The 20,566-nt window shown below is 35.9% G+C and overlaps 1 protein-coding gene across 3 annotated transcripts; it reads left to right on the top strand.

The window, feature by feature from the left end:
- The first annotated feature begins 107 nt into the window (after positions 1-107).
- LOC121367476 (DALR anticodon-binding domain-containing protein 3-like) lies at positions 108-18,319 on the top strand. 3 transcript variants are annotated; one of them, XM_041491667.1, is made up of 13 exons: positions 108-289; positions 5,068-5,939; positions 6,447-6,760; positions 7,040-7,119; positions 9,237-9,347; positions 9,918-9,997; positions 10,772-10,827; positions 12,202-12,284; positions 13,434-13,563; positions 14,946-15,004; positions 15,609-15,725; positions 17,238-17,306; positions 17,854-18,319. In XM_041491667.1, the coding sequence occupies exons 1-13, from the start codon at positions 140-142 to the stop codon at positions 17,971-17,973; spliced, it is 2,241 nt and encodes a 746-aa protein (XP_041347601.1). In that variant the 5' UTR covers positions 108-139; the 3' UTR covers positions 17,974-18,319. The 3 variants fall into 3 exon arrangements, 2 of the variants coding, with proteins under 2 accessions (XP_041347601.1, XP_041347600.1); XM_041491666.1 differs by having other exon boundaries at positions 9,234-9,347; XR_005957386.1 differs by lacking the exons at positions 15,609-15,725; positions 17,238-17,306; positions 17,854-18,319 and having other exon boundaries at positions 9,234-9,347; positions 12,202-12,312.
- Positions 18,320-20,566: the final 2,247 nt, after the last annotated feature.

The raw sequence follows: 20,566 nt of genomic DNA, 5'->3' as shown, positions 1-20,566 counted from the left end.
TCGAACATTGACACGGAAATTATTTCTTTGATAATTACAACCTGTAGCAGTTAATAATACATTTAGAGTGCGCTCCCTTATTTTACAAGTAAACAAGATGGCGGCGCCCAGAGAAATATGCGAACAGGGAGAAGCGAGTATGATAAATGAATTATTGCGCACTATCAGAGGCTACTGTGAAAAAAGAAACATCGATTACAAAAATGTAAATGTTTGTAGGCAATCGAGACGTTTAAATAATGGCGATTTTATTGTACCAAAAGGATGCCTTGAGGATTTATCATCCGAGGTAAGCCGACACAGCAAGTCCATCACTCCATCATAGTCCATGTTTTGTTTATGATCACTTTATGTTTGTTGTGCTTGTGTGTATGTGTATGTGTTGGTGGGGGTCTTTTGTGGTGGGTTGGGATTTAAAAGGAGTGTGGTATGTGCTTGACATAAATATGCATTATATGATATATGGCGCAGCAGATGAGGCTGAGGACTATTTAATTGACATCATACCACTAGTTTAAGTAGTTACTGAGTAAGGCCTAAAAAAAATATGTGTCCGGTTTCCCCATCTGCCTTAATTTTATGTAAACAAAACAAAAAAAATAATTAATTTTTTTTTAATGTTTTTTTAAAAATCATGATCCATGATTTTTTGCAATCAGCAAACTAGATTTGGAACACCTCTGCCAATCACGGTTTCTTGGTTTGATTCGATTTAAAAAAGAAAAGAAATGGGGAAAAAAGGTCCTACCTAATGTACCTACTCTATAACACATTGTTTTTTTACGCCTAATCAGTCATCATTATCTTAGTCTGATGCATCTGCCATCAACTGAGTTTGACACCCAGTTTATAGCAGATGTATCAAACTACATTTTCGTTCATGTGCCTGGTATTCATAGTTATGATGAGTTGTGATTATCATAATTTGTTTTTGCATTTAAGCAGTAAGTTGTTTACAGTGATTTTTATTGTTCATAAGCTTGTGGTGGTAGTCGTGGAGGCAGCAGTAGCCATGACAATGTTGCCACCTGTCACCCATCAATAAGCACTTCAAGTAATCAAAAAACTACACCGGTATATTACAGCACCTCACATACGTCCTTTGAAAATTGTGAGAGCGTTTTTTTTAATTTGCACGTTCAAGCAAATTAAATTTTGCGTATCCTATTTTTGGTTTGCGCAAAATTTTGAGTACCATTTACATGGATATAACAAGTTATGCAAAAATGAAATGGGTTACATGGATTTATTTCTGTGTTTACAACCAATAAATGGGTCACAGATTTTCAAATTTCAGAGGCGTGCACATTCCCAGGCTACTGTTCTACATGGTTCATAGAGCTCTAAATACCATACAGCTGTTCATTGGTGATATAAAGTGTGGAAGTCTTCATTTTATTTATGGCATATGATACATGTTGCTGATGCACAAACATGGTACCATATGGGAATATCTTTTTACTTGCTAGTACCAGAGGCTGTTTGTAAAACTAGGCATAGTGTACATGTATACATGTATGTTGTACTTTTTTGTATCTGGTGTGTATATTTGTAATCATGAAAAATTGGTGGCTGTCGTGGCAGCAGTAGCTTCCATAAATTGATGTCTGGCGCCTGTTGACCTACATGGATATAATATATACTTGTGCATGTATACATGTACAATCAGTGTTTCTGCCAGAAAGAAACCTTTGGGTATGGTGCTATGGAATTGAATGCACCACAGTCAACAGGGGATTGGGGGGGGGGGGGGGGGGGGGGGGGGGGGGGTCTGCCCCAGAAAGAAAATGTCTTATGTTTATGCTTAGGGTTAAAAAAAATCATACAGTAATGATAAGACTCTTAAGAGTAATTAATTTTCTCAAAAGGTTAATTTAAAAAACAAAGCTGCACATTGTTTTAGGTATGGTGCCATACCTGTTTTCAGGGGACAATATTTCGAAATGTGAGGTACCCGGAAGTCGGTTCACTTGGTTTTTACCTAGGTAACCAGTTGTTCGGTTACGTGAATTATATTTGCGTAACCCGTGGGTTACCTGATTGGTTACCTCAAAATTACGTTGAAATTATATTTTAAATACATAGTTTTTAGCTCAAACATAAAGTTAAAACAAATACAAAAGAAAACATTTTACCAAAAAAAATGTTTTTAATGCTTGCTAAAGTAAATAATATTATAAAAGAACTGAATATCAGCCCCAGTACTGAAACAAAATACAGGGGCGTAACCACACATTTTTTTTAGCATTATGCACACCAAAGGCGTGCCCGAGCCGGGGGATTCGGGAGGCCTCCCCCTGTGAAAATCTTGAAACTCAGAACCGCTGCAGAAGCATTCTGAACCTTTTTGGAGGCTTTTTTTTCTATCTTTTTTCGAATCACTTTTAAGAGGATATTTTATAGAACAATTACATACAGCCTCGACCTATTCCCGGATTAAGTTTTTGCATTACACACATGTGTATTGGGCGCTACGCCTTTGAAATAGATACATAATTATTTGAAGGGATTCCTTTTTTCGTTTTGCGCTGGTTACGCTACTTTCACTTTATCGATGGTACTTATATACTACAGTGACGTTCCAAATGTTTGTTTTTTAAAGCTCATTATGCAATGTTTTCGATTTTTGTGACACTTTTGGATTCCTGTTTACGTTAAAACTGTTTTTAACATATGTAAAATTATAGGCATCCAATATTATGTCTACATATATTCCTTTAGATAAAATAGCAGGAGATAATTTAGCAGTCCCCAGTGGTCTGAGCACATTTCTTTAAAACTTTTGGCTCGACTCTATACTGAACATTTACTTTAGACTGGTTGTAACTTACAACTGTTGAAATATAACGTTGTTTACTGGTTTGCTGCGAATCAAGTATCTAAAATTCAGCCTAAAACATTTGTCGAAATACTACCGGCCTCGGTGGCGTTATGGCAGGCCATCGGTCTACAGGCTGGTAGGTACTGGGTTCGGATCTAAAATTCAGCCTAAAACATTTGTCGAAATACTACCGGCCTCGGTGGCGTTATGGCAGGCCATCGGTCTACAGGCTGGTAGGTACTGGGTTCGGATCCCAGTCGAGGCATGGGATTTTTAATCCAGATACCGACTCCAAACCCTGAGTGAGTGCTCCGCAAGGCTCGATGGGTAGGTGTAAACCACTTGCACCGACCAGTGATCCATAACTGGTTCAACAAAGGCCATGGTTTGTGCTATCCTGCCTGTGGGAAGCGCAAATAAAAGATCCCTTGCTGCCTGTCGTAAAAAGAGTAGCCTATGTGGCGACAGCGGGTTTCCTCTAAAAAAAACAGTGTCAGAATGACCATATGTTTGACGTCCAATAGCCGATGATAAGATAAAAAATCAATGTGCTCTAGCGGCGTCGTTAAATAAAACACTTTTTTGTCGAAATACTAGTAGTATGTCTGCATGAATAAACGTCCTGTAATCGTGAAGTTTGCAAGTTTTAATTTCTGAATGTTTGCTGGTCATGACGTAACCATTTTGCGGTTCGCGTAAATTTAATTTTGCGTAACCAACACGCGAACAGAATGGCGGTTCGCGTCAAATATTGTGCCCTGTGTTTTACCCTCTGGCAGAAGTACTTAAAGGAGGGGACAATCAAGGCATTTGACCTGGTATGCATTTTCAACAATATATAATGCACATTATTGCTTAATATCAACAAGTATAATCATATAGTTAATTAATAAAACGGTTAAATGTGACGGCTATTATATATAACGGGCGCAGCCATTTTGTACCATCCCAGTGAATACACCCTCTGGCAAGCTGGTGGTTACATAATACCTAACGTGTCACATCAGGAATTAGTCTTCGAACTGAAGAAACAAAACATACCTGATTTTTGCAGATGCACCGCAATATTCTGTAATAATAGTCATCCCAGTAAGCCAGCAACAATTATATATTATATTTAATACAAAATAAACCACCATTATCAAAGTGTTGAAATAACTGTATTATGGTTTGTACATAAGTTAACCCACGTACTGAAATAATAATCGGAGTGTTTTCTTAGTTAATTGGTCGTTTCTTTCCGAGGCCTGTACCTGTGGTTCCTGATTGGCAGGTGTATATTTAGACAGTCCCCAAACACTGTGTCTAGACACATTAAAAAGACGTGCCTCTTTTATTAAGATCACAGGGTATTGTGTGTTAACCGCACGGACATCCCTCTAATCGATCAGCCGTCTTGCTTTATTATTGTAAGTAATTCTGTATAACCCTTGATTAAGTAGACTTTCCCATCTAAAATCACAAAACTTACCAATTACGTAGTCCCAAAGAAAAGATAATTATCATTTAGGTATCATGAGTGGTCGTTTTTGCTCGAACGTATCCTACCAACAGGCTTAATAATATGCATTTTTTTCTTTAGATTTAAAAAAAAAAAAAAATACTATAACGCCATTTCGTTCTATTGATGCAAATTGAAATATATTTAGTTAAATAGTTTATTATACTACCAAGTCATTTATGTTGTTTTGCAAGTCAGGTTGATGAAAGCGAAGCGCCTTGTCATAAATTAGAGTGTTTGTTTATACTGTGCATAGAGCAGATGGACCGAGCTGACGTCATTTCGCCCCAAGCTATACCACCGGGCGTCACAAAAACAAAACAAAATGGCTGCCCCCAGTTAGCAGGAATAATCATGTTTTTTTATTAACTCTAAAATTACGCGTTTTTCATTTGTTAAAGTGTCAGTATGTGTTGGTGGTCCAGGTATGCATCTTTCCAACACATAAATCTTTTGTTTGAGTTTTCTCTACCTTTAATTTATAATAATTTTCATCCAAATCATTTGTTAGTTCAGAACTTATGAAATATTAGCACATATGAATTTTTTTTTTTAAATTTAATATTCTATTCACCAAAAGTGTATTAGTAGATGTTTCCAATTTAATCCCATCATGTGCATTGTATCTAGGGAAAATGTATACAGGAATATCCAACAACCACTTGATGCAAACACTGATGCTTAAATTATCACTGTACATATACATTTGTATCAGGAATCTTTTTTTTCTTTTTTTTTTCTCAAGGATATTTCTGCATTACAAGATGATATTGTACAGCACAGTCAAAGAACACAACTGCCAATCCGGAGAGTCTGTCAAGCAGACTACCATGCTCTGGTTCTGTTTGTGGACAGATCAAAAGCCTACTGGAATGTGATTAACAAGGTTCTTCATAAAGGAAACAACTATGGAAAAACTGACCAGAGTGAGAGCAAAACGCATGTAGTGTTGTTAAACTCAGCTGACGTGGCTGCTACTTGTACTAACTTGGTTGTCACTGGTGATGACTGCAGAGCAGGCTTTCATGAGAAACTATACACAGACTGTAGTGACAAATACCCAACTCTTAAAGCTGCATGTCCTGGTGACATGAAGAGTCTGGTGCCTGCAACTGTTAATGACAGTGACAATATGAACCCAGCCTCTCTCAGTGATCTGAATTCTTTGAACCTTCATAGTAATAACACCAAGGACCCAGCCTCTTTGAGTGGTCCACCGACCACCACAAACACTGACTGTCCTGCTGACCGTAGCGCTATCAGACCTGACATCACTGGTACTCGTAACACTACAGACCATTCCTCTTCTTGTGACCCAAAAATGCCTGCTGCTTCTGGTCATCTGGATGACCATGTTCCTGATATTACTGGTGACCATGATGTCATAAACATCCAGTGCCATGACAGTTCCAATGATCAGCATAATCGTTTGGCAACAGAACACCGTGGCAACATACAAAAAGCTAATGAAATTAGTGGACTTGATACGGCATATTCCAGTATGGCAGTCCATACCTCTGATACAGCAGAATCTGTAAACCAGATTCCAGTGACACCTCTGTGTTTACGAGCTATAGCAATATTGCAGCATGTAACAGAACTTCTTAAGGCTACAGGGTAAGTAAGCTGTTTTTCCAGGATGTTTTTATGGGTATTAGTTATAACTTCCATTTTGATCTTTCTAAACAAGTGGTTTTTAATCTGGGAGCTATATTTAAAGTCTTAGGTAACCAAAATTCAGTTCAGTTGATTTTTACATGACATTTGAACAGATCAGTGATTTGTGCGAAATATTGCCCCACAAATGGGTTACATAAAATCAGACTTGTACAAGCGATATGAACCAATCAATTGGTGTCAGTGTTCGTATGCTTCATACACCGTGTATGTTGACACTAAGCAGGGCTCACACTGGAACATATTTTGGTTCAGTCAGTTGTCAGATATATAGAGTAGTTCCTTGGAAATTATTAAAATATGGTTAGTTTAAGAAGTATTTTATTAGGAAAAAATTAAATGCTATATCTACTCAGTATAAAAATTAGCAGTTGGCTAATTTGACAATGGACAGGGTGATCCCTGACTAAGAAAGTATGTGGTTTTAAAATGTGTTGAATATTTCAGACACATAATGAGGGAAGTTCCGTTTCTGCCTTCTCCAGCTGTCCTCGAGTTGTGCCATGTTCTGGGATATCGGCCACATGATTCTTCAACAAATACCAGAACCCTGGACGCCATGACTCACAAGGCAGAAGTCTCACCATTCAGGCATACAGTGAACAGGGTCACGGTTAACCAGCAGGGAAGTGAGGGTGACACCGATTCGACAGAGACAGACAAGTCAGAAATCATTGTCATAGATCTCAGGAAATATATACAGGAAGCTTGCCTTGTCCAAGGCAGAAAGGCTTATGACAAAAATCTTCATTTCGTTGATGGTAACAGTTTCATGTTTTCACTATTCTTGTATTCTTGTTACCTTTTCATTTTTCATCTAACAAATGGCTACATGTATGTTTTTATTATCAAATGTTCACACCTGCACATTGTTTTATCTAAAGGGCATTACAATGTAGTACTTCTGAAGAATCATACTGCGGTCACTGAAATGCTTCTAATTGCTTTTCTTTGATGTTCTATATTGGGCTTTGTTCAGGATATATTTCGTGTTTGTGTGTTTAATGATTTGTTATTATTTTAAATGTTTCCTGTTTCAGTGAAATATGTGGATGGACCTACAGATGTTCTTCACCGTGTAGCGAGACTGGAGAATGCTTTATCTGAGGACAGTCTGCAGGTTTTTTAAACTTTCTGTGATATATAGTCATATGTTTACTGTAATAGAATGTCTCATCCAGTAAGGAAAAGCATCACAAAGACACTCTCTAAACGTAGTAGTTAATTTTTACATATAAAAGAAAAGATACAAGGTGTGATAAAACAATTTAGTCAATTTACTGACAGGGTTTCTGCCAGAGGATAAAACGGGTATGGCGCCATACCCAAATATTTTGGCATATATTTTTCTTTTTTCATTTCTATATAATTTTCTTAACCATATCCCTAAACATTAGCTATTTTCTTTCTGGGGAAGGCCCCCATACCGTCTGTTGACTGTGGTTGCCTTCAGTTCCATAGCACAATACCCAAAAGGTTCTTTTTGGCAGAAATACTGACTGAAAGTTACAAGAAAATCATTTTGTTTGTACATGGCTTGCACATATATAATTTTGCATAACCCATTTTCCATTCAAATGTGTTACCTGAATTTGTTTTTGATTGTGTTTTGTCGATGTTCAATTCTCAGAGACTTCTATATCCAATACACTGACTGAACGTGCATCCGTCTCTAATCAGTGGTTGTGTTTTGTCGATGTTCAATTCTCAGAGACTTCTATATCCAATACACTGACTGACTGAACGTGCATCCGTCTCTAATCAGTGGTTGTGTTTTGTCGATGTTCAATTCTCAGAGACTTCTATATCCAATACACTGACTGAACGTGCATGCGTCTTTAATCAGTGGTTGTGTTTTGTCGATGTTCAATTCTCAGAGACTTCTATATCCAATACACTGACTGAACGTGCATCCGTCTCTAATCAGTGGTTGTGTTTTGTCGATGTTCAATTCTCAGAGACTTCTATATCCAATACACTGACTGACTGAACGTGCATCCGTCTCTAATCAGTGGTTGTGTTTTGTCGATGTTCAATTCTCAGAGACTTCTATATCCAATCCACTGACTGAACGTGCATCCGTCTTTAATCAGTGGTTGTGTTTTGTCGATGTTCAATTCTCAGAGACTTCTATATCCAATACACTGACTGAACGTGCATCCGTCTCTAATCAGTGGTTGTGTTTTGTCGATGTTCAATTCTCAGAGACTTCTATATCCAATACACTGACTGAACGTGCATCTGTCTCTAATCAGTGGATCTGTATTTATAAACCAAAGTTATTTCATAACTCCATAGGAGTAGTGAATGTTTAACGAAATCCTATCACAAAGAAAATGTGTAAAGAAGACTAAAACAAAGTATGATGAATGGGATTCATTAGAGATTACAGGACAGAAAATACAGGGCTAGCTCTGGGTAATTCTGCCAAATTATCTTTAAAAATCCAAAACCTATAGCTATTTTCCACAAAAATATAAATTATAAAACATTTTTTTTTCGCCAAATTAAAATAAAATTCGCCAATTATTGTCAAAATTCGCAATTGGTGAATTTGGCAAGTGGCAGAGCTAACCGTGAAATAAGTTTGAAGTACATCTTCCAAATGAATACCAATCAAATATGTAATGCTTCTTCTCAAAATTTCTTTGTCTTTCTTTAAAAAGTATATACACCATCGATTACTATAGTTCCTACTTATAGTGCATCATGTTGTGCTTCACATATTAGTACTTGGAGAAGAATTAAAACCATTTGTATTTTACAATTGTTCACACTTTGGTCAAGTTTTGCATAAAACGATTTATATTTCGCAATTGTAAATCCTCTGGGTAAGTTTTGCCAATGTTCTATAGTAATATTGACTGTTTGGGACATGGGTGTAGAGTGGAACAGGTGATCTGTGTAACTTAGTTCCTGTACCACCTGTGCAAACAGATACAGCAGTCGGATGGCGTTATATAGGACAAAACTATATTCCTATTTTTGGAGTGAAAATAAATGTAGATGTAATATATCTCTGCAGTGTTTTTTGTTGATCACCAGTGCCAATGAGAACCCGTTCTATTAGCAATCATCATCTGAAGTTTGGCAAGATAATATGGATTTTAATGACAGATGGCATCTGTGTAGTGAGACTTAATGAAGATTGGAAATTTCTTGTTTTATAACGAAAATTCCTTTCTTGCAGGATCTTTAATTTTTTTCTTTTACATCCTAGCTTTTCTTTTTCAGCAGCCCGATGATGTTGTGTGTGTGCACATTGTGTCTGAAAATTTGTCATTCACCTATCAACAAATTGACCTCGTGTGGAGAATGCTTTCCACTCAACAAACACCAGTTAACCAGGTTAGTTCTCTCTTTGCCCTTGGGCAGTGTGTAGCTCAGTGCAGTGATCGTTGTCAAACACTGTCAGTGGTAGAGTACTCAACCTCAGTGGTTGTTCTGTCTATGGGAAAGTGCAAATTAAATATCAAGATAATCATACAGCTACAGTGAAACCTGTCTAAATTGGATCAGTCTGGAACCTAATATTTAGCTCATTTATACAGAATCCTGCGTTAAGTGGGTCGTGTTTTAGAGATTAGAAACTTTGGGACCATGAGACTGGACTGGTTTTGACAAACTTCCGATTTTACCGTTTGTTCAGGGTCCAGTTTAGACAGGTGTCACTGTATATAGTTTTAACACAGTAACTATGCTGAGGTGTCCTCATTTAAACATTCCTTTTCATTGTTTGTCTTTTTTTATTTTTAATTATTAGTCAAACTATTTTTAAAATTTGAAAGAACAATTTAAAAGAGAGAGGAACTTAAATACTTTTGGTGGTCAATTTAAAAAAAATCTATTTAAAGCAAATTTTATTAATATGTATTTATCTTGAAGTACCATACACTGTGTAATAAAATGTCATTCCAGAGTCATTTGGTGACTGGTTCAGTGGACTGCAGAAAGGAAGGAGCAGGTCAGTATCAGATGAGTGCTGAAGATTTCATCAGGTAAACCTGTCCAATAAGGCATTTCTAATTCCTTACACTGTTTAAAACAGATGATTGTAAAAGTGTCATCTTTTTTTAATTTTAAAAGTATTAATTTCTCAGGAGCCATCCATTCTTACTCTACTGAAAATCACATGAATGTAAAGAATGAAAAGAAATTTAAAATCATGATATATCCCTTTACATGATTTTGATTTAAAAAAACCACACATGGTTTTGAAGCAACATGATGTAGCATATATCGCAGAAAGTACACTTTTAAGATCCTGTTTAGTGGGTATAGATATCGTTTTGACAGAAACTCTCTTGTCTTATTACTTACTTAACTTACTTAATCCCTTTCATGCTAAGAAGCGCATACGGCTGTAACCAGAGATCACCACTGTTGCCTGTCTTTTGCCAGCTTCTCCAGCAGCCCCCAGCTCAGATTGCCCTCTCGAATTTCCTTCTCTACTGTCCTCCATGTTTCTTTCGGTCTTCCTCGTTTCCTTTTTCCAGGAGGGGTCCATCGGAGTGCCACTCTTGGTAGGGCTGTTTGAGGCATTCTGATGACATGGCCAGTCCAGCGCCACATTCGGCGCTTGATCTCCATTACCAGTTGTCTTATTACTGACATGTATCCCATTTTGGAAATGAACTCCTATATTACTTCCTTAGGTGTTTCTCCTCAATTCAAACTAATCAGACCCTGTTTTGTATTAACATTTAACACTAATTAATGTCATCACGATTGGTATTTTCACTCTGTCAGTATGTTTGATTGGATTGTTTTAGATTACGTCTCCAACAAGTCAAACAACTCTCAGATCAGAAATATGGAGATGACCGTGGTGAGTTTATGTCAATGTAGTGTTACATGATAAAATTTCATGATTGTGCATTTACATTTTTTTTCATTAAGAGTTACTATTAGTAGGATGTGAATGAATAATGTGAGATTATTTTTGTTGTATTAATATTATCTTAATCAAAGTTACATCTATTTTTAAACTTGAAAACATCCTGCACATTCATTGTTTGTAATGGAAGCATGGTAATGCCTGCTATGTTCTTGTGGAATATTTATATTTACTGTGGACTCTGTTCAAACTGGCATCTGTCTAAACCGGCATACTGTGTAAACCGTCACAGTTGTAAAGTCCCATCCAGCTACCATTAATTTATTAGGATGCAAATTCAAGAACCTAAGAACGATTTATGTAGTAATTAGTTCTGTCTACACTGGCACGCGATCTTACCTCTACTGTCTGCCATTGATCACCTTTTAGACAATGACGGCAGTTCCCCAGTAATTAGGACACCAATGAACGTGTTATGAAATAATCGCGCCTTTTTGAAGGCTTAACAAACAATGTACCAAGATAAATCAGATTATTATGTGTATGTGTTCATACCTGCATTGCATCATACCGATCAGTTTAAATTTTAATCAATAAAATAATGTTATTTATTCTGCTTGTTGTTTTATATGCGTTCTGGTTTGAACACATATTTTTATTAGTCGAATGTTAATATCCCACTTTCAAAAGTCAGGACTGAACTTGTGTCCCAGCCCGCTTCTCACTGATGACCCGTTGTATTTTGTTTATCGTGAGTTTGATTGGTTTCTTAGAAGCACAAAGATCTGCCAGGTTTATACCAATCACTAAAACAGGCATTGCTTAGCCTTGCTTTTACAGATGCCTTACACATAGTCCAAACGTGTTGTCAATATCATGTTTTATTTACGTTGGTATATTTCTTATCGATATATCGCAAGAACCATAACTCTGGATGAACTCTAAGTGAATCTGGTTTAGACAAGTCCACTGAATACAAATTGCTGTACATGACTTCCATATTTTGGTGATATGTGACATGGATTATAGAACTGAAAAATAAAATTAAAACCTTTAAATGACCAGTATTAAAAGTGATTTACACCACTAGGTTTTTATGAATATGCTTATTGTGTTTTTCTCATTCCAACCAGTCTTACTCAACAGCAATGAGAAACATCATAATGTTCTGTCCTATTTGTATGGGCCTGTATCAGAAGAAGTCTTGAACAAGTTAAAAGATTTGCCTATGTACAGTCACAGATCTCCACTGTCATGTGGATCCAGTCAGTTATGATACAATCCACACTTAACAACTAGAATGTTGATAATGAATAAGTTACTTCTCGGTGAGATTTGTGTTCATTTATTGCATTGTTTTGACAGGTTCCGCATGGGAGTCGACTCTGATGACCCTTACTGCAGCAGCAATCAAGTTTGAGATGTTGAACACGGCGTGTAAAAACCGAGTAAACAATCATGTTCTATATCTTCATGGTGTGTTGCTTTTGTAGGCCAAGTCAGTACGCGGCAGTATGAATACCTCATTTCACAACTACATGTATTGGGTCATTTCTGTTGAATACAAAATAATTTAACACATGAAATTCTGCTTTGGATATATGGTAGTGAACATTATAAGTATTAGGCAACATTTGTTCCCGTTTGATTTATACAAGGGGAGATAACTCAATAGATTGATGCTTAACAACATCAAAGATTTAATTTTAAAAAAAAGATCAGCTACTAATCAAATGTTTAATCCTGTGACTAAAGACTTTGAAGTGACCATGTGATCATGGATATTCTCGTTAATATACTCAGTTTATTTTCATACTACAAATCAGTCAAAACTGATAACAAAGCTTCATCGAGACTCCGACCGATACACTTTGCGTCTCTCCAAACGAACATGGTTTGGTCATGCATATCCCTTGTATTCTTAGGGGATAATGGGGTGGGACGTAGCCCAGTGGTAACGCGTCTGCTCCATGCATGGTCAGTCTGAGATCGATCCCCTATTTCTCATTCCAGCCAGTGCACCAAGACTGGTATATCAAAAGTTGTGGTATGTACTGCCCTGTGGGATGGTGCATATAAAAGATCCACTGCTGCTAATCGATCAGAGTAGCCCATGAAGTGGCGACAATGGGTTTCCTCACTCAATATCTGTGTGGTTCATAACCATATGTCTGACGCCATATAACTGTAAATAAAATGTTGAGTGTGTCGTTAAATAAAACATTTCTTTCCAAAGTCAACAAGTTGTATGAGGGGCCTCCCCCAGAAAGAAAATGGGTTATGTTTAGGGTTAGATTTAAGAAAATCATACAGTAATGATAGAGTAATTAATTTTGTCAAAGATTTAACTTTAAAAAATAAAATCTAAAAACAATTTGGGTATGGCTCCATACTCATTTTACCCTCTGAAAAAAATTGTTGTTTTGGAGTACCCACCCATATTGGGAGGGAAGGGCACTCGCACATGTTAAAAAAATGGTTGGGAAAAAAACAAAAGGTATGATTTAGGGAGCCATTAATCTTAAATTGTGTTTTTTTGTGAATGTTATAAAACTTGTGAAGGTTGTATTGTAATTCTGTTTTTACATATCTTATAGTTGAAGCTGGATGTTTCACAGCATGCTGACGGAGGACCTGGAGCCGAGACTAGGGCAGGGCTCTTTGTCATTTACAACTGTGCACGACTAGCCACCCTGTTCAGACATTTCCAACAGGAGGTTCAGAAAGGTATGTAGCATCATCAACCAGTGTCATATGACAGTGTGGAGTGGGGGGGTGAGATTGCAGTGTTAAATAATGGGTTGAGACAGAAAGATGCTAATAAAGTGTCCTTTTAGTTTAAAAGTATCCTTCTTGTCTAGCTAAAAAAAACCTTGCTATTACTGTTTCTGGGTTTTTTCCTAATGACCCTCTCCCCATTATGTTAGGGCAATTATGGCTATATTAAAGGTGCCATATATCAAAGTTGCTTTGAAATATAATCATTATACCATCAATTATATACCCATAAATGGTTTTAACTATTTTAGCACTTTGTAAAATCTTTAGTGGACAATGGATTGCCAACAAACATTTGCAGTCTTCATGTAATTTACCTGTCTGATGCCCCTTTCCAGTCAACTTGCCAGATTTTGTGAATTCATTGATTTCCTAGTATTTATTATGTGATAAGATCGGAATCAAGGCATACAGAACAAGACTTGGTTAGCTGGACTTTTGTTGGGTTTTTAAACCAAGTATAAACAAGTTACAATTTTGATAATCCTCAGTTATTTATGTCAAGGTTATGCATGGGATCAATTAGTATGTAACTATTCTCACAAATATATGTAAATAAAGTGAAATATTTGGCACTTGTAACTTTGATATAGCACCTTTAACATGTTTGGAGTGTGTCATAGACACTGGTGATTGTCTAAAATGTAGAAATATCATTTCTCAAGTACCATACTGTTATATTCCTGCAATGAGCATTGATCTTGTAACTTTGATATAGCACCTTTAACATGTTTGGAGTGTGTCATAGACACTGGTGATTGTCTAAAATGTAGAAATATCATTTCTCAAGTACCATACTGTTACATTCCTGCAATGAGCATTGATCTTGCTTGGTGCTTATAAAACTTGTAGAGTCTAGACTCGAGACACTAATAGAGTCTGAGACACTAATAGAGTCTGAGACACTAATAGAGTCTGAGACACTAATAGAGTCTGAGACACTAATAGAGTCTGAGACACTAATAGAGTCTGAGACACTAATAGAGTCTGATACACTAATAGAGTCTGAGACAGTAATAGAGTCTGAGACAGTAATAGAGTCTGATACACTAATAGAGTCTGAGACAGTAATAGAGTCTGAGACAGTAATAGAGTCTGAGACACTAATAGAGTCTGAGACACTAATAGAGTCTGAGACACTAATAGAGTCTGAGACACTAATAGAGTCTGAAACAGTAACATCACGGCAATGCCATACAAATTGTATGTGTGTGACATAATTAGAGATTGAGTTTGGACTCTAAATGTTTTATAAGCACGGGCTCATGTATTGACATATTATTATATTCATGTTTATGTCAATATTGTAATATACAAATATTTCATTTCAGGTGTTTATCCAGAACTTCCCAGCATAGACAATGTTAACTTTGATCTGCTGAGAGAAGAGGCAAGTAGTATTGAACGTCGAATGAACTCCTTGTTGATCTTTCATAAATTCGGTAAAACACAAATATTAAATAGTACTGCAGCTCTTAATCTTCTTAAACTATTGGAGCAATGTTACTGTTTTAATTTTCTTAAACTATTGGAGCAATGTTACTGTTTTTATTTTCATTTGCTAATTTTACATTGAATGACTGAAGGAATTTTCATTACTACATTTGCAGATTTGTATATTTTTTCACATGTATTGAGATAAACATTTGTCGGTGTAACTATGAATTAAAGGCATGGTATAGTTAATAGTGTACACTATTTTTACTATTTGAGCTGGCTGTCTGACAATGGGTTAGTAGTTAGTTGGTGGTTAGTGAGAGAGAAGAGGGTGTAGTGGTCTTACACCTACCCATTGAGTCGTTAAAACTCGCTCTGGGTGGGTGCCAATACCGGGCTGCGAACCCAGTACCTACCAGCCTTACATGTATATCCAATGGCTTAACCACAACACCACCGAGACTGGTGTTGGGAATAAGATATTTTGTGCTTATATATGTAATTACTTCACTTGAAGAGATATCCACTAGTTATGGTTTGCTGTATTGTTTTGACAGGAAGAATGGGTTCTGCTCTTCAACTACATATCTGTTTACCCTGATGTTGTCCTCAACTCTGTGGAAGAGATTGGTCCTCTTAAGACAGACATTTATGCCAAAATACACACTCATAAAGTTAGTAAAAACCACATGATATTCACTTTTATCACATAATTATAGGTAGTGTATCCAATAAAATAATCAGATGCAAATTAATCAGGTCATGGTCATCAAACAAAAACAATTCATTATCAATTTTACATTGAAAGTTATTTAGCATTCTGAAAACAAAAACATCCGGCACTAGTTTGTTATGTAGGTAAATCAAAGTGATGTCATTCCCATTTTAAAAAGTCTCATACGTCATTTGAATATAGAGTAATGGCAGACTGGAATTATTGTTGATTTTAAAGTTTACAAAAAAGGTTTTTTAAGCTGAGATTTTATGATAAAGGGCTTATTTTTGAAATCATCAATAATATATATTAGAAATAACAATTGTATCATGCGAGCCTCTTGTGAGCATAATACATTATTGTTATTCCTAATGTTTGATTTTAATAATATCAAAACACTGGTAATAACCTATATTTATTGGAACAATTTTATTTAAACTGTAACACTTGCTGTTTGCTGTAGACACGATTATAGCAGTAGTTAGTCTGTTAGTGGAGTTCATTAAACATTGCCCACTTTACCAGTTCATCAGTTGATGAAGAACAAGTCTCGTGGTTAAGACTTAAAAGTACAAGATCTGTGATACAACTTTTAAATGCATTTTGAACATTTTCGTGGTTTGGGGTATAAAAACATTTCAAGCTTTCTTAATTTCGTCGTTTGCCAAATCTAAATTGAAAGTGATTTTATTTTTGAGTTTTATCAAGTCTAGTTGAGAGAATACTTGTTATTGTTGATTAAAGTTTCACCTCTGCTGCCAGTTGTTTGATACCACTGACGTGTAAAGTTAAACAATAGAACACTCAGCTGTAGCCACTGTGATACCCAGTATGCTATTCGACAGACAACTGATCAGTCTTTGATTTTGTGTAAAGCCAATTATGATGTATGTGTGAACAAACCACTTAAGGACACCATGAAGTCCAGCACATGGTATTCAAAGCAGGTTTCCCTGGCTATGAAAGACGGCGAAGGTGTAACAGACATCAAGATCAAAATGCGTGCTTCAGCAATAAAACCAATTCATGCAAGGTGGATTATGAAAGTTATGGCAGAATTTAAAACATGCCAGGAAATGTTGAAATCTGCATTCATCCACCCCGGAATCACTGATGCAGTGTGGGCAGACATTGACAAAAACAATATACGAAATTTAAAAATATTTCATTATATTCAACAAACAGTGAGATTCACACAATAACGTTTTTAAAATTCTAACTTGTTGTTTTGACTATACTATTCTCTTGTCGTATCCGGTGGACTGCGCATGACAGGAAATAAAATGTTCCAGTAAATTGTCAGTGTGTTATGGTTTTCACAATAAATATTTTAGATAGAATTTGTTGATGTTTTCAAATATTTTCAAGGATTTATATTTTCGATGCTGACTACTTACCCTCAAAACCCACCAAAATAAAAATCCTCAAATTTCCGGTTATACAGTATTTTGTTTGAATATCTTATTTTCAGATTGTTAACTTCCTAATAAGTTTGAGCAGGAGTTTGAGTTCCTACTATGGACGCATACTCATCTTGGGTGTGAGTATCCACATTATTGTTATAGGGGTCAAAGTGTCCATTGCCAAATTAGCTCATTGTTAATTTTTATACAAAGTGGCTACAACAGTTAATCTTGGCTAATAAAATACTCCTTACATTACGCATATTTAGATATCTATTTAAGGAAATACTCTTCATTTGTGAAATCCAGCTAAACTACAATTACTTCCAGTTTGAGCCCTGTTGTCATGGGAAAATGCAAGCTATCCAACAGTATACTTTATAGTATAAATATGAATTGACTACATTTATAAATACATATGGATGTAACAGAACTTTGGTCTAAAGTTTGTCTGCTGTATTATTGATATATAATTACTTGCAGTAAATAGTTCAACAGATTTATTAGCCCAGTGGTAATGTGATTGCTTGATGTGCAGTCGGTCTAGGATCGATCCCTGTCAGTGGGACCATTGAGCTATTTCTTGTTCCAGCCAGTGTACCATGAAATGTGCTCTAGTGGTGGTGTTAAGTAAACCAAACGTTTTGTAGGTGTACAGTGATCACATTTTCAATGTTATTTCAGGAAGGTAAGCAGCATTTGCTTCCTGTGATGTTTGCCCGGCTGTATCTGATGAAGGCGATCCACCAGGTCTTGATGAACGGACTGCTACTGCTGGAAATACAGCCATTCAGTCAGATTTAGTCACTCGGTTGACCCTTGTGAAGAAGCTACATATATATACAGATGCTCTTGCTAAAAATGAGCAATAAACAAAGGAATAACAATGATGGCAGTAGTTCAGGATATGTTCAGCCAGCAAACGTTTCGCTATTGTTCACAAACTGTTTGATTGGTTCCCGAGGTGGCTGTTTGGTTTAAGCTAAAAAAAAAACCAGTCTAGCTGACGTTTTTTCTGCTTGGTTTGGCTGAACTCTGCCCAGGTGTGAGGGACTCGGTATCTTATCTTGCGGACATTCTCAAGCCAGTGACACTGTGTATTCAAGATATGTTGTGTTTTATGCTGATAAAATATATTTATTAAAAACAATGGACAGTTGTCATTTATTTACATTTTGAAATCTTCCTATTTTTTTAGACAATATAGTCATTGTCCTTTTTACTATTTTAATGTTAGATGTGGTGTTATTTTGAAATCTTGGATTTCAGAAATGACTTTTAAACATTTAGGGTTGAATTTACAATACCTGTTTTTGTCTTAGCATCATGTAACTACATTTCTTACATACATGTTGGTGACAATATCATTCATTATTTTTGGTAGGCTAACACATACAAATAACACACACATGTGAGATAACATACAACTGGCTGCTCTTCGATAATGTCTGTCAGAACAGCATTATCATCCAGTTAAAAAAAGCACGATTGAAATTGATTACTCTGTTAGGTATAAGTTAATCCAAAACTGACCACACAGTGACCTATATAAGTTACTGCTAGCACAATGGTTGTAAATAAGTGTTAGTTAAAATGTTTTTTAAACCTGGTTTCTGAAGACGTATAAGAAACTATGATGTCATTATGACCTGTGGTGTAGTGATGTCAAAGCCTACAATTGTTTTACAATTTCATAGCCATAAGATAGCTTCAAACATATGAGCCCAGAATACTACATTCATGTTCGTGTTTAACTGTTAGATACCATTTATCTTGCAACTCGTTTAAAACTAATCCACTTGCGTTCATTCCTTAAATACATTTTAAAACAACTCTTATGATAAACTGCATCTAACGGACACGTGTTATCTGTACATTTGCTATACTTAAACACCTGCATTAAAAAAAAAAATACAGATTTGTAAATTTGACCCTTGGAGATCATTTTACAATTTTACACTAAATAAACATGAAGTAGATTATCAAGAAAAAAACACCAAAAACCCCAAAGATTTGTAGGTAGAACTTTTGATACGAAGACAAAATGGCAGCCAATCGGTTTGATCAGATCAACACTCGAGATGATAGCTTGTTCATTCATGTGCTCTTGTTGCCGTAATCTAGCTAGAAATAAACAGGTGTGTGGGATCCCATGTGTGTGTTGGGGGGTGGGGGTTGGGCTAATTTTTGTCCGAATTAAAAGAAAATGCACTAATCTGAATTGCAACATAAATTTATTGATGTGAGCATCACTTAGCTTAGTAACTGAGCATCACTACCAAACAGCTGTGTAAGGTTGCGAAAAATCACTGTGCATTTTGACATTGATCATAATTAATAAGTGTGTAGTAGAATGATGGAAAACATGTTGAAAAGGCTTCAGGCATGCTCATTTTGCCTGAATATCTATCGTTTTTTGCCCGAGGATTTGCTCCTACACTGGGTGATAGCTTATGATCATAATTTGCAGGTATAACTCAAACAAACTAGTATACTAGTAAAGTTGGAATTGTAAGTGAGAAATGTTGACATTGGACGACTTACAGTTTTTGATAAATTGTCGACAAAATACATTTGAAAAAGTGTATATGTATATCCAATTATTATAGATAGAAAATGGGAATGATAAAACTATAAACATCAGTCATTTATAATCTGTGTGCTTATTTCCGCTTAAGACAGCAAGCTTGACATCGTGAATTAGCCTACTTGGTTTATGTCATGTAACTTTACTTTTTTTTCTTTTTTTTTAAACTGCGAAGATTGAAATCTTTCTGTTTTTTAGACAATAGAGTTAAAACTTAATAGCTGGTTTCAAAAGCATTCTTTTAGGTGATGATAAACATATTATAACAATGTCTTTTTGTGTCCTTTTTTCTTTCTTTTTGTGTGTCCTTGTTTGTTTTTGTTTGGGGTTTTTTTTGGTGTTTTTTATGCCATTCTGTTAGCCATCTTGAATTCAAGCAATGATAAAAATGTATTTGTATTAGAAAGTAAGATGTGAGGACTGAATTCCTTGCACACTAAAACCTTGTATTTGAAGTATTAATTATTGTTTGGGGTAAAATAGAATGTCAGATCTGACCAAGTTCTGTCTCGTGGTGGCCATCTTTGATTTAAATGATGATGCAATATTTCTAGTAGCAAAATGTTGTTATAAAATGATCCCTTGGCCCATGCGACTCAATTACCAATATCAAAATGTTTGCCTAGTTGATCTAAAATGGGATGCATTGCACTTTCCTTGTTCTGGTGGTGGCCATCTTGGAGTTAAATAGTGTTACAATGCCTTAATCAACTTACGGTAGTTTAAAATGAATTTCTTGACCCCTAAAACAACGTTATAGACATCAAAAGTTTGGTCATTGGTGATAAAATACTCATATATTGCCAGTTG

This window comes from Gigantopelta aegis, chromosome 3 (genome assembly GCF_016097555.1).
Source record: "Gigantopelta aegis isolate Gae_Host chromosome 3, Gae_host_genome, whole genome shotgun sequence".
Taxonomy (NCBI): Eukaryota; Metazoa; Mollusca; class Gastropoda; order Neomphalida; family Peltospiridae; genus Gigantopelta; species Gigantopelta aegis.
The sequence above is the reverse complement of the archived record's forward strand: the minus strand, read 5'-3'. Positions and strand labels throughout refer to the sequence as shown.